Genomic DNA, 14323 nt, shown 5'->3' on the forward strand with positions numbered 1-14323 from the left:
GACTTCTAGTGAATAATACAGCCATGACATAACGGTGGCCCAGTCCGGCATATTGTCAAGTACATATTGCACAAGTCAGGGTATTTAATCTTGGCTCTCCAAGGGAGCAGTTCCACCGTTGATCCCATTTAATAGATGAGAAAATATTTGTTCACTGCTTTAGATTTCCAAAATGCTCTCAGCTATAATACTTCATGTGAGACTCACAATAATAATGTGACAAGGTCACGCAGGCGCTGTAGCGTGATCGTTATTGTCACCATCTTCCTTTGGAGCTAAGAAAACCAAAACTCAGAGCAAGTTCATTTCTCAACCCACATCTCCTCCTCCGCAGGTCTCCTGACTCCCAAACTCAGTGCACAATTCCGCCTGTTGTCCTGCCAGCGTAGAATCCTCTCAGATGCATGGACCCTCATGTCCCGTGGGCCAGTGGCCTGCCCTCAGTGTCCACTGACACCCAGAGCCACTTCCTGGATGTCAGAATCCATAGCACGTTCTAGAAGGCGCTGAGCTGCCCTAGTTTGGGGACTGGGAGTCACCACTGTTCCTCTCTTCCAGCCTGCCCTGGAGGACCAGATGCCCCGTGTAATAACAGGGGTGTCTGCCTCGAAGAGTACTCGGCCACGGGACAGTGCCAATGCAACATCGGCTTCAACGGGACCGCGTGCGAGCTGTGCTGGCCAGGGAGATTCGGGCCTGAATGCCAGCGTAGGTGGCCGCCTCCCTGATGTTCCCCTCTCCATCCTCATCCACGCCTTCCGCCTTCTCCCACCATCCACCTCCATCTGCCTTTTTTCCTTCTCCCAGTTTTCATCCCCAGTCACCTTCACCCCTAGAGCCGCAGCCACCAAGACAAGCTGTGGCTGAACAAAATCCACTCTCAGTCATTCAACCTACAAGCACCTATTGAGTTCTTACTGATGTTGAGTGCCTACTATGTGCCTGGCATATGTTGTCCCATCTAACCCTAACCCTGACCCTCTGAAGCAGGCCCTGTTATTATCAGCAGCAGGCAGATCAAGAAACCCAGGCACAAAGAGTTCAAGGGGTTTTCTCAACAGCAGGAATTGTCCTAAGGCTGGGGATACAGTGGTGGGAGGGGCACAGAGCCAAGTCCCAGCTCTCAAACAAAAATAGTTATAAAGGCTGAGAAGACAAAAGGCAGGCATAGGGATGGAGGAGGAAAAAAAAAACAAAAAAAACCTGTGGCAGGTGTGGTGGCACACGCCTCAAATCCCAGCGGCTCTGGAGGCTGAGGCAGGAGGATTGGGAGCCAGCCTCAGCCCTAGATAATTTAGTAAGACCCTGTATCCAAATGAAAAATAAAAAGCTGAGCTGGGACTCTGGCTCAGTAGTTAAGCACCCCTGGGTTCAATCACCAGTACCAAAAAAAAAAAGAAGAAGAAAAGGATGAAAGGCTCTGTTTTAGAAGACATCCCACACCAGGAGTGCTTGAGTAGAGACCCGTCAGGGGTCATGGGAATATCAAGAGCAGGTCGACCAAACAGAGAGCAATGCTAGAAAGGTTCTGTGACTCCACTGTTCAGGATGGAAGCCACCAGCCACGTGGGCTATGGAGCACTCAAAATGTGTGACTGAGGAGCTGGACTTTTTTTTTTTAAGAGAGAGAGAATTTTAATATTTATTTTTTTCTAGTTTTCGGCGGACACAACATCTTTGTTTGTATGTGGTGCTGAGGATCGAACCCAGGCCGCACGCATGCCAGGCGAGCGCGCTACCGCTTGAGCCACATCCCCAGCCCCTGGACTTTTTAAATAGCTTAAATTTAAATAGCCGCATGTAGCTAGTGGCTACTGCAGTGAGCAGAGGCGTGGCTTTCCTGAAGGAGAGATTAGCAAGTGCAGAGGCCCTGATCCAGGAGGGCTTGGCATGCAGGACAGCCAGGAGGCCAGGCCAGCTGAGCAGAGTGGGCAAAGAAGAGGAAAGGAAGGAAACGAAATCTGAAGGCCACCAGGGCCAGCTCCCACAGGCGCTCTCAGCCAGCTGATGGTCAAGAGCATCTCAGGGTGAGGGCGGAGGAGTGTCATGAGCAGATGGCCTCCCAGCTCCCTGCGGAGGGTTACAGAAGCAGGGCCACCACCACCGGGGAGGTGAACAGCAGTCTCAGCAGGAGTCCATGGTGACTTGGGCTGGCATGGTCACGCTGCAGGGGGTAAGAAGGGAGGAAGTGGCCCATCTCAGATTAGACCTTTCACTAGATTTCTCCATCAGGAGGCCCCAGGTGAGGTTCTGTCCCCCTAACTGTTCTATCATGACTCTGTCCCCCATGATGCTCTGCACTTCTGCGATCAGAACATTGGCCACATTCATAGTCGCACGCTCAACAGCCTTGTTACTCCTAGACCCCAGGGTGAGACCCCTGAAGACGAGAAGCTTCTCTCTGACGTTTTCCCTGTAACCTCACCGCCCCGTAGTGCCTGGATAAGTCACCTCCTGAACGTGTGGATAAATGAATGGGCCCCTGTGACATAGCACAGTGCGTCCCAGGCCAGAAGCTCACAGCCAGTGGGTGCTCAGGGGGCCGGCAGGTGGGATCCCAGCCCTGATGGCCCATTCCCAAACACTCTCTGATCTGCCTTTCAGCCTGCAGCTGCTCAGAGCACGGACGGTGTGACGATGGAATCGCCGGCTCCGGTCAGTGTGTGTGTGAATCGGGGTGGACCGGCCGCTTCTGCGACGTTCAGGCAGGTCTGTCATGGGAAGGGCCAGCCGCTGGCAGCACCCGACTGAAAGGGTCCTAGTGAGGGTGGGGGTCTGGTGGCCTGAATGACAAAGCCAGTCTTTCTGTGTCTGCACTGTGATCTGGATAAACTGGCAGAGGTGTCTTCACGTAGAAGACTGATTCTAGAATCTCCGAGTCGCCAGGCTGGGAAGGACCGTAGCAAGTGGCCCCGTGCTCCTGCCCCGTGGGGGTTCTTACGGGCCACAGATGATGCTCGGGGGAGTCTTGGGGACTCACAGGTGGCCCCAGCTCCTCACACCTGGTGCGGGACCGTGGTGGCCTCTGTCTTTGCAGAGCTGGCCCCTGTGTGCACGCCTCCTTGCTCTGCCCATGCCACCTGTGTGGAGAACAACACGTGTGAGTGTGACCTGGGCTATGAAGGCGACGGGGTTACCTGCACAGGTGAGACCGCTCTCTGTACCTGGGAAACAGCGGCTCGGTGCTGGACAGGAGCAGGACCGGGTCAGGGTGCCTGCGCCTGTCCCGGCTCTTCTGCCTCCTGCCGGCCTCCTCACCCAACCCACCCTCCCTCCGCTCGGCTCCCTCACGGGGTCTGCCCGGGGCTCGCTGCCCACCTCCCACGCCAAGGTTTTGGAATCGTTTGGAAAAGCAGGATGCACTTTATTGTAGAGTGTTTTCCTAACTCTAGGAGTCAGTCAGTCTTACTTCAAAAACTCCAGGTGCTACAGTATTAAAAAAAAAAAAAATACATCTATCATCCTGTGACCTCCCATGAGAAGCACTGTGGACACTGTGAAATCTGTCCTTGGGAGCTAAGATGTCACCCAGCCATAGAGAGTCTCAAATGAACCGGGTGTAAACGAGGCAGGTGTTTATTTCTGTCTCGTATAACAGTTTGAATTTCACCTGAATGGTCACCCTGAAGGGTTGTGGCCCACGTGGCCACCAACGTGAGCACACCCCAGCAGCAGATGAGAGAGGGAGTGGATGAGGCAAACCTTCCCTTTAAGACCATGGCCTCGCGGCTGCTGAACTCAGACCTGCTCCCCTCCCAAGACTGGCACCTCACCTTCTGCCAAGAGCCAGGGAAATGGGGTGTTTTCTTAGCCCGCCTCCAGATCCATTTCCTATTAGGAAACAAAGAGCCTGGGCACCGGGGAGAAGCCAGCAGTCAGTCTCATGCACTGCCTGATTCCTTTTTCATGGCTAAATAAACATCCACATGGAGAGGTGAACTTCCCCTGCAGTCATTAAGTCTCCCTGTACCTGCAGCATGGGGACAGCTCCAGGGCATTCCAGAGGGCTCCGTGCTCAGCAGTGGCAGCACCGGTCACCCTCTCCTCCCTGCCGCTCTTAGGTAGGGCTTGGGTCCTCAGGATCTCAAGAGGCTGCCGCAGACCCCAGCACACAGGAAAACTCAGCCAGCTTTCCCGCTGTGCTGAGGCGATAACCAGACTATGGGGGGAGTGTGAAAACCAAGGTCCTAAGAGCCAGCACAACACAGGGGGCCAAACCACCCCGGGTTCGAATCCCAGCCCTGCCATGTCCTAGGCTGTTTTACCTCTGCCAGGTGAGGGAAGCTCTCTGGTCCTCAGTTTGTTCATCTGTGGAATGGGGTCAACAATGCCTGTCCAACAAGGTGGTTCCTGTTGCACTAACCCCCCCCACACACACACCTTTATTCTAACATTAAAAACCCAAACGTATTCTGAAATCGACTACCAAAGTGAGCCTAGAGGTATGTGACCTGCAGGGGACCCGGCGTGGGGGAGTGGACAGAGGTCACCAGGACTGGTCCATGAGCGTTTCACAGTGTCTAAGTGTTGCAAAGGCTCTCCGAGAGACCGCAGTGCTGGGCTCTGCTGCCCCCCACCCAGCGTGCTGGCGGGTGCAGGTCACCGGCAGCCCTAGCCCGAAGCCCCGGGTTCAGAGGGTGGTCAGCGGAGCCTCTCTCCCCCTCCTCCAGCCGTGGACTTCTGCAAACAGAACAACGGGGGCTGTGCCAAGGCCGCCAAGTGCTCCCAGAAGGGCACCAAGGTCTCCTGCAGCTGCCTGAAGGGCTACAGGGGAGATGGCCACAGCTGCGTGGAGATAGACCCCTGTGCCGACGGCCTCAATGGCGGGTGTCACGAGCACGCCACCTGCAGGATGACCGGCCCGGTGAGCCCGCTCCCTCACACCCTGCCTCCCTTGAGCCTCCTCCCCACTTTCTGCCCACTTCTGTTGCTTGTTGAAAGTCAGTGGATGAGTGTCATTGTCCTCCTCAACAGAAGGGGGACTTCAGTGGGAAGTCTGGTGAAACCTACGCAGAGTCTATTATTTAGTAAGGAAAATGACATTAATTTCTTAATTTTGACAAGGGGACGATGCTTCGATAAGATGGTGACATTAGGAGACACCTGGTGGGCTGCAGCGGGCAGCTCTCTCTGCTGCCTTTGTAACTTTCCTATGAATCTAAAATTATTCAAAGCTTAAGGTGTATTCAGGGAGTCGATAGCCGGGCACAGTGGCGCACACCTGTAATCCCAGCAGCTCAGGAGGCTGAGGCAGGAGGATGGCAAGTTCAAAGCCAGCCTCAGCAACTTAGTGAGGCTCTAAGCAACTTGGCGAGACCCTGTCTCTAAATAAAAACTTTAAAAAAGGGCTGGGGATGTGGCTCAGTGGTTAATGCCCCTGGGTTCAATCCCTGGTGCCAAAACAAAGAGAAGCCAGAGTGTAATGAGTGGCACTCAGTCAGTCTTTGGGGGATGGAATCAGGCCCTGTTTCTCTGGTGGGAAGAGCAGAGTGGGAGATGATGCCCAGTGCTGGTCACACACACAGACCAAGAGTCAGCCAGCCTGTGAGACTCAGCTCCTGGACTTATCGACTTCGAGGCCTGGCCCTGGCTACTTAATGGCTCTGAGCCTCAGCTTTCTCCTCTGTAAAATGGGCCTCACCGTCACGTAGACTTCACAGGGTTGCTGTGGGAATTAGATGAGATAATCCACTGATTCCACCAGCAGTCACCAGGCACCTACCATGGGCTATGCAGGGGCTGGGGTACGGCATTAGAGACAGGCAGGTCCCCTGCGTCCCTGGAGCCTGCAAACCAGGAGAAGGAAGGGGCAGGGCTTGCTACATGAACTCCTTTCAGACCAGGCCAATGTGCAGAGCAGCTGGACTTGGGGGACTCTCCGAGGAAGGGGCACTCAGGCCGAGATGAGATGGAGGCCGAGGTTTGACTGTGAGCCTGTACCAGAGCAAGATGTCGCCCTTACCCATCCCCGCCAGACAGGAGGTGCCTTCTCCTGGTCCTTCCAACACCTCCCAGGCCGGATGCGGGTCCCCAGGGCACTTGGGGTCCTGGGATCCTGGGGTCCTAGAGAGTCTTTTTCATCTTGGCCCACTCTCTTCCCACAGGGCAAGCACAAGTGTGAATGTAAGAGTCACTACGTGGGGGACGGGCTGGACTGCGAGCCAGAGCAGCTGCCCCTGGACCGCTGCTTGCAGGACAACGGGCAGTGCCACGCGGACGCCGAGTGCACCGACCTCCACTTCCAGGGTCGGTATAGCTGGGCGCCATGGCCCAAAGCACCTTTCTGTTCGGGCTTGGGGAAGGGACCTTCAGAAGAGGAAAAAGAGAAACAAAGCGTAATTTAAACAGACCAAAGCGTCCTTACATTGCCCAGACCCAGTGTGGGCAGGAGGCGGGCAGAGGAAACTCAGGATTGGCCCCTGAGCCGCTAGGAGCAGGATGGACCTCCAAGGCCGTCTGTCCCGAGTTTTCCCGAGCTTACTTTTCCCCATCACTTAGAAACCCATCAGCTGTTGATTGCAACTGAATCCCAGAAGCCCGGCTCAGGGTCAAGAATCAAAGACTCATATTGCAGAAGCAATTTGCTTAATAGTTGTTTTGATGATAGCGCATCGATTGGCACTTACCCCGGGCACTTCCAAGCATGATTTGAGTGGCTTATAACAAACTCACAGGCACACTCCCAGGCTCCCCACGCTCAGGAGGAAGTGCCTACTCACACGGGTCAGAGGAGAGCAAACTGGTACAGCACTTAGAGCCACGGGAGTGGCCATGTGTCCGTCAGATGGACTCAGGGTTGGGGATCTTCATTCCTATAGAAATCTAGGAATTGAATGAAGATAAACACACTCAACCCAGCATTAATGAAAATCACCAAAAATTAGAAATACCCTCGATATTTCACGTAAAGGACAATCAAATACACTGCCACACATCTACCCGAAGGCACTGTGAGGTCTTGGCAAGGAGACAGGACAACATATTTCCAGACATCTCCAAGCTGTGTGGCCAGCAAGATGGCAGGACCTACATCTAGGGATTGTACTGCTGGGCTGTGGGCGGTCAGGAAAAACTGAAATTAGCCTTTTTTTCAGTGAGAAAGAGTCCTTTAATGACATTTTATAATGAACTTATAAACAATATAAAACTGGGACTCGGTTCTTGAACTATTTCTGGTCTATGTCCTCGAAATATTTGAAAAGATACTAGCTACAAACAAATGATAAAAATTACCCAGTATCTTGGGGAGAACATCGAATTTTTTAAAACTTTTTTAAATGGCGTAGCAGTGATACAGAGCCCTTGGCAGAAGTTCCACTTTAAGATATATTTTTTTTCCTAGTTGTAAAAGTCATCAAAAAGATTCAATTTTAAGTATTATGGGCTGGGTACAGTGGCAGATACCTTTAGTCCCAGCCACAGAGGAGGCTGAGGCAGGGGGTGTCAAGTTCAAGGCCAGTCTGAGCAAGTCAGTGAGATGCCATCTCAAAATAAAAAAGGGCTGGGGATGTAGCTCAATGGTAGAACACTTGCCTAGCATGTGCAAGGCCCTGGGTCCAACCCCAGCACTACCAAAAACAAAAACAAAAAAAACAACTATTAGAGGGAAAAAAATCATATTACCATAATATTGGCAAATAATCATGTTTCAATGTTAAATTTAAAAAGACTTCTGAAATCTGCAGTATGCCATCACATTTATAATATTTGTGGCATATAAAATAATTGGAAAAAAACCTGGAAGGATATGGAATTATATCAGACTTAAAAGTCACCCCCCCAAAAAAGTAAAATCTAGAAGAAAGTATACTGAAATGTTAGCTGGGGAGCAAGGATTGTTTCCTCTAAATAGGGTTATAAGTGAGTATTATTTTTTTTTTTTTACTTTTCTCTGTGGACCCAATTCCTCTGATGAAAATATCCTTTTTATTTCATTTTAATTGGCACATAATAATTGTATCTATTTCTGGAGGAGAGTGTGATGTTTCCACATATGTCCACATTGTGAAATAAGTAAGTCAGGATATTTAGCATATCCATACCTCTCACATTGATCATTTATTTGTGGTGAAAATATTCAAAATCCTCTCTTCTTGCTATTTTGAAATATTCAATACAGTTTTATTAACCAAAGTCACCATACTATGCAAGACACACAGAACTTCCTCGTCCTGTATGTAATGTTGTACCTGTGGACCAATCTCTTCCTATCCGCCTCCCTCTACCGACCCGTCCTCTGGAGCCCACTATTCTGCTCCCTGATTGTACAAGATCAACTTCTGTAGATCCCATGTGTGAGGGAGAACCTATGGTGTCTGGTCTTTATCATTTATATAGTATACTCCAGGTTCAGCCATGTTGCTGCAAATGACAGGATTTCATTCTTTTTATGGCTGGTTAGTTTCGTGTGTGTGTGTGTATGTGTGTGTGTGTGTGTGTGTGTGTGTGACGTTTTCTTTATCCATCTCTTGGTGGACACTCGGGCTGATGTCAAATCACAGATGTTGTCTTTAGTGCTGCAGTAAGCACGGGCATGCTGGTGTTTCTTTGACATACTGATTTCATTTCCTTGGGGTGTGTTGGGGGAGTGGGATCAGTGGATCATAGGGTAATTTTATGTTTGATTTTTAAGAATCTCCCTACAATGGCCTTCCTAATTTGCATTCCCACCAACAGAGTTCTCTTTTCTCTGCATCCACACCAACATTTATTATTCTCTGTCTTTTTGATAATAGCCATTCTAATTGGGTAGGTGATATTTCGTTGAATAGATGCTATTTTTATAATTAGAAAAGAAATGAATATTTTCAGTGATGTGCTTGGACACACATGGAAGTGGCTTCTGAAGACACCCTGGGGGACAGCTGGCCTTCTACTTTGAAAGTCCTTCAAAGTCCTTTGCTGGAAGCCGGGCCAACCAGGTGGGCTGACCATTTGGTTCGTCTCCTTCCTCCTGCAGACACCACTGTTGGGGTGTTCCATCTCCGCTCCCCGCTGGGCCAGTACAGGCTGACCTTTGCCAAAGCCAGAGAGGCCTGTGCCAACGAAGCTGCCACCATGGCCACCTACAACCAGCTGTCCTATGCCCAGAAGGTGGGTCCCAGGAAATGGAAACTGTGCAGGCGGCGTCTACAGGGGAGGGTGTGCACGCAGCCTCCTCTTCAGGTGGGGTGACAGGCTGTTGCCTTGCGGGAAGTGAGTACAGAAGCTTCTTGGGCGATAATGAGCCATCACACCCAATGCCAGGTATCTGCTATGTGTCACACAGTGCATTGACTTTATTATCCATCCTTACACCATCCCTGAAGGTAGGTGTTACTTCCCCCCCACCTTTGGTCCCAGGGATTGAACCCATGGGTGCTAACCCACAGAGCCACATCCTCAGATCCCCAGCCCTTTTGATTTTTTTTTTTTTTTATTTTGAGACAAGGTCTTGCTGAGTTACCTAGGGCCTCACTAAGTTGATGAGGCTGGCTTTGAACTTGCAATTCTCCTGCCTCTGCCTCCCGAGTTGCTGGGATGACCGGCATGCATCACCACACCCGGCATCACCATTCCCATTTTTCAGATAGGGAAACTGAGGCTTGGGAAGGTTAAGTAAAATATCCAATGTCCCCCAGCCAGGAGGTGGTAGGTCCGGGGTTCACAAGCAGCCCTGACTCCGAAAGTCTCTTCTCAACCATAACTTCCCACTGCCAAAGCAGAGGCAGAGACTCAAAATGCACCCCTCATAGCTGGAGACCAGAGGATCCATAATCACATGCCTCGTAGGATCTCCCTGAACCCACAGGGCAGTTGAGGTTCCCTGGAAGAGCTGGAGCTCTATGGCTGAAATGAGGTGCAGGGAATCGGGGGGGGGGGGTGCCCAAGCTCCTGTATCCAGCAGGGAGGAACCGGGCTCTCTGGTCAGGGCCACTCTTACCCTCTGAAGCAGAGCCCTGTCCATTTGGAAAAGCCACCACCTTGGAGCTACCTGCTGGTGGCTTCTCACTGGGAACAGAGGAATGGCTGCCTGATGTCATGACCTGTCCACATCTACCCACGCTGTCTACTGCCTTCAGACCCGAGAGGGCTTCACCAAGGAGCAAAGCCTTTGATTCCAGGGCCCAGCCTCCTGAAGGCTCTGCATCTCTGCTCTCCTTGGGGGGTTTTTGGCTATGATCAAACCACTGAAACCTCTGTCCTACCTGGCACATTGGTGTAAGAACTAAAGGTAACATGGCATGCCGTAGGAACTCAGTTTTTATGTTTATTAAGAGATCTGAAATAGATGGCTTGGGTTAAATCTGCTACCTGCTGACTGTATGACTTGGGCAAGTTTCTTAACTTCTCTTTGCCTCAATTATCTCAACTAGATGATAAGGATTTTAAAAGTTCTTACCTCCGCAGGGCACAGTGGCACACACCTGTAATCCCAGAGGCTCGGGAGGCTGAGACAAGAGGATCATGAGTTCAAAGCCAGCCTCAGCAAAAGCAAGGCACTAAGCAACTCAGTGAGACCCTGTCTCTAAATAAAATACAAAATAGGGCTGGGGATGTGGCTCTGTGGTTGAGTGCCCCTGAGCTCAATCCCTGGTACAAAAAAAAAAAAAAAGTTCCTACCTCCTAGGATTGATATGAGAGTGAAAGGGGTTTACACATGAGAAGCCCTGAACCTGGCCCTGGATAAGCTCTCAGTCAGTGTCATGATGACAGTGGTGGGGGTGTAGATGGTGGTAGGGGTGACAATGGAGATGATGATGATGATGATGATGATGCAGAAGAATATTTGAGCTCTATCACCAATAAGTTAAGATCTGTTAACCCATAAGATGAAGAATTTGCAGCAGGGGTAACTGGTAGCGAATTCCTTCTCAAGAGCAGAGAGAACCAAAATGAGTATGAATGACCTGGCCACCTACAAGAAAGAGACCACTTGCATTCCACCAGTGGCTTAATCCACAAAAATGTAGGGACCACCGACTGTGTTTCAGGCACAAGAGAACAACTAGCAAAGTGGATCTAACTCTGTGGAGTTTGTGGTCTGATGGGGGAATCATAAATTAACCAGGGGCAGCTGGGGGTCCAGAGATAGCCTTGGAGTAGGGACTGTGGCAATACAAGGGGACCCGGTTGCAGTGATTGCAGGGCTGACGAGAAACGACTAGCATCCTGTGGAACCAAAGTAGAATTTATAAGAACATAATGGACAGAGAAGAGAAAACCTATGGCGGCTATTGTATGTCAAACTGATATCTTCTGATGGTCATGAATTTATTGTAAAAAGAGAACTGCACTAATATCAGGAATAATAAAAGCCATGTTGAGTGGCCCAAGTCAGTTTGCCGAAAATGAAACCAATGAGGTCAATTTTAGAGTGATCCCTTCACGCCTATATGCAGGTATTTTACCCACAGGGTTCGCTACACTAACAGCTCCCCCAAGATTTCTGAATTCCCAATTGCACTTGAAATTGCACTGGAACTGCTGATAGCTGCAAATTTCCTAGATTGTTCAGTAAAATAAATTATAAAAACTGTTGATTTTTTTCAGTATTTGATACCTGTAATTCAGTTAGTAATTTTTTCATGTAGAGCTTGTTGCCTTATGCCATTGAGCTACAAATTTAATTGCAAAGCAAATTTTCTTCTGTGCTTTTGCATAGCAATCAGAGTTGAAATTTGTTTCCTACATCAAAAAATTAAGGACATTTTCACAAACTGAGAAATAAACAACTATGCCAATTTGTAGGTGGTTTTTGCTCATTCTTTGGATGTGACTTTTACAATTAGAACAATGATAATATAATAAATGCTGAAATATAGGCATAAATGAACATGTTCTACAGGTAAATAATGGGGCTGTGTATTTTTGTTGTTGTTGTTTATTCTGATCTATAGCCACTGATAGCATTACTAGAGTTATGCAAAAAATTACATGAGAAACATTTTTATAACTTAGCCAAAAGTTGATTTTTATAATTCGAAGAATAAGAGTTAAAATTTCTTATGTTTTTTGATAAACCACAATATTATTTAAAAAAAACAACAAGAAGAAGAAGAAGATAAAGAAGAAATTAACTGAATGATTCCACAGTGAGTATGAGCTTGCAGTGGGTCTCTGATCTTGCCTCTGTCCCTGCAGGCCAGGTACCACCTGTGTTCGGCTGGCTGGCTGGACAGTGGGCGGGTCGCCTACCCCACAGCCTACTCCTCCCAGAACTGCGGTTCTGGAGTTGTTGGGATCGTGGACTATGGACCCAGACCCAACAAGAGCGAGATGTGGGACGTCTTCTGTTATCGCATGAAAGGTAACTGCCCCACCTACCCCGGGTCTGGGCCACGTAACTGCTGGACAGTCCTCAGCTGGCCAGCCAGGCTCCAAGGTTGAGCAGGGCAGGCAGGCCCCTGCCCCACTGGGCGCGGGACCCTGTGTGCCTCTGCTCTCCAGATGTGAACTGCACCTGCAAGACAGGCTACGTGGGCGATGGCTTCTCGTGCAGTGGGAACCTGCTGCAGGTCCTGATGTCCTTCCCCTCGCTCACAAACTTCCTGACGGTATGTCCCACGCCTGCTTGGTTCCACTTTGGGCAGGGAGTGTCACCTTGAAGCAGCTGTAAGAGGGGTGAGTTCCTGATAGAAGCTAAAGGCTCTAGTGATGGTTAGGAGCAGGAGTGTTGGGCCACCTTGTCTGAATCTGAGCCTGGGGTTTGCATCACTCTAAACAGGTTACTTTCCTCTCTGAACCTCACCTGTAAAGTGGAGGTGATAATAGCATTTGCCTCGTGAGATCACTGTGATCTTTCAATGAGTTGATATTTGTCAAACACTTAGACCTCTTGTCGGCTCATGGAAAATTCTCCATTGTTGTTAAAGCTGGGATTATTATCTCTGCATGTGGAGCACTTTAAGACTCTGGTCTGCAGGGATGAGAGAGACACTCTTTTGTCTTTGTGGACAGTTACCTAAGCCTGCTCTGGTGATCACCCAAATTAACCTGAACTCAATTGGCATTTTACGCCACACTTAAAGTCCCATGAATATTTTATACACTACATCCAACAAAGAGAAAGCCCCATTTTGGAGGATTTAGTGTTGACCGATCAAAGAACTTAATTGTTAATAATGATAATGATTATAATAACTAGCATTTTTTGAGCATTTTCCTTCCCCTGGGCACTATTCTAAGCCCTTTGGTCCAAGAACGTATGCTTCATACAGCGGGATTGTTCCTGCTTCAACTACCAGGGTATCCCCAGAATCTCAGCAGCTCAGCAAGTACTTGTTAGAAGGAACAAATCCTCACATGGTTATGTAAGGTCACTACGATTTTGGAATCCATTTTTTAGATGAAGACATTGAGACTTACAAGGTCAAGGTCATAGCCTAACACTCCATAACTGGGCCCAAACTCAGGCTGCCTGGGACCAGCCTCCCCCTCACCTCCCATGGTGGGGAAACAGGACTGAGCTTCTGTTCCCAGCAGAATTGACAGTGACCTCAGGAGGGTAGGAGGCTGACCACTAAAGGTGTCCATCTAGTTGATCTAATGGTCAAGGTTTCCAGCCAGATGTGGTGGCGCATGACTATAATCCTAGCAACTGGGGAGTCTGAAACAGGAGGATTACAAGTTCAAAGCCAACCTCAGCAATTTAGCAAGGTCAAGCAACTTAGCGAGACCTTGTCTCAAAATTAAAAAATAAAAAGGGCTGGGGACGTAGCTCAGTAGTTAAGTACCCCTGGGCCAATTTCCAGTACCAAAAAAAAATTTTTTTAAATTTAAAATAAATAAAAGTCAAGATTTCCATAAATATGCCAAAGATAAACACTAAAATCATTTCTGCTGCTTGGCTTATGATAGCATTTCAGAGGGGGAAAAAAAAAAAAACAGCATCAGAATGAAATACTTTAAGCAAATTACTTACCTTCTCTGGGCCTGAGTAGCCAGGCCTGCCTGGGCAAGACAGAGCTGAACTGGGTAGGGCAAATTCTTAAAATTCATTCAGTGAACATTTATTGAGAACTTACTAGGTGCTTGAAGTCTATCAGGGAACAAAACGGGCACTAAACAGAACAAATAAATAGGGCAGGATGCAGGAGGGCAGTGTAGATTATGGAAAAAGAAAATGTCCAGGAGGGGCCAAATGTTTTGGGCCTCGTGATCTGATTAAAAGATAGACTTTTCCTCTGAGTAAACAGGGACTTTGCAGGGTTTTCAGAAGAAGAGACAAGATTCAATTTCCACATCAGAGGCCTGTTCTGGGTCCATGTTGAGAATGGCCTAAGAGGTGGCCACGTCTTGGGACCACAGGATTGGCTGAGGAATGGATACATCTAGAACCCTC

General features: G+C 49.1%; 1 protein-coding gene and 1 pseudogene across 2 annotated transcripts in view; both read left to right on the top strand.

The window, feature by feature from the left end:
* Stab2 (stabilin 2) overlaps positions 1–14323 on the top strand; it is a 155287-nt gene that overhangs the window by 131028 nt on the left and 9936 nt on the right. For both annotated transcript variants that reach the window (XM_046429260.2, XM_046429261.2), the window contains 8 exons: positions 559–708; positions 2605–2709; positions 3038–3145; positions 4671–4864; positions 6105–6246; positions 8960–9093; positions 12124–12289; positions 12430–12536. In XM_046429260.2, coding sequence (XP_046285216.1) covers positions 559–708; positions 2605–2709; positions 3038–3145; positions 4671–4864; positions 6105–6246; positions 8960–9093; positions 12124–12289; positions 12430–12536 — 1106 coding nt within the window. The remainder of the gene's footprint in view (positions 1–558; positions 709–2604; positions 2710–3037; positions 3146–4670; positions 4865–6104; positions 6247–8959; positions 9094–12123; positions 12290–12429; positions 12537–14323) is intronic.
* Positions 10171–12073, top strand: LOC124082812 (elongin-C-like; annotated as a pseudogene).

The sequence above is a fragment of the Marmota monax genome, unplaced genomic scaffold (genome assembly GCF_021218885.2).
Source record: "Marmota monax isolate L192 unplaced genomic scaffold, Marmota_monax_Labrador192_F-V1.1 WCK01_AAM20220418_F8-fsc00051, whole genome shotgun sequence".
In the NCBI taxonomy this organism is placed as follows: Eukaryota; Metazoa; Chordata; class Mammalia; order Rodentia; family Sciuridae; genus Marmota; species Marmota monax.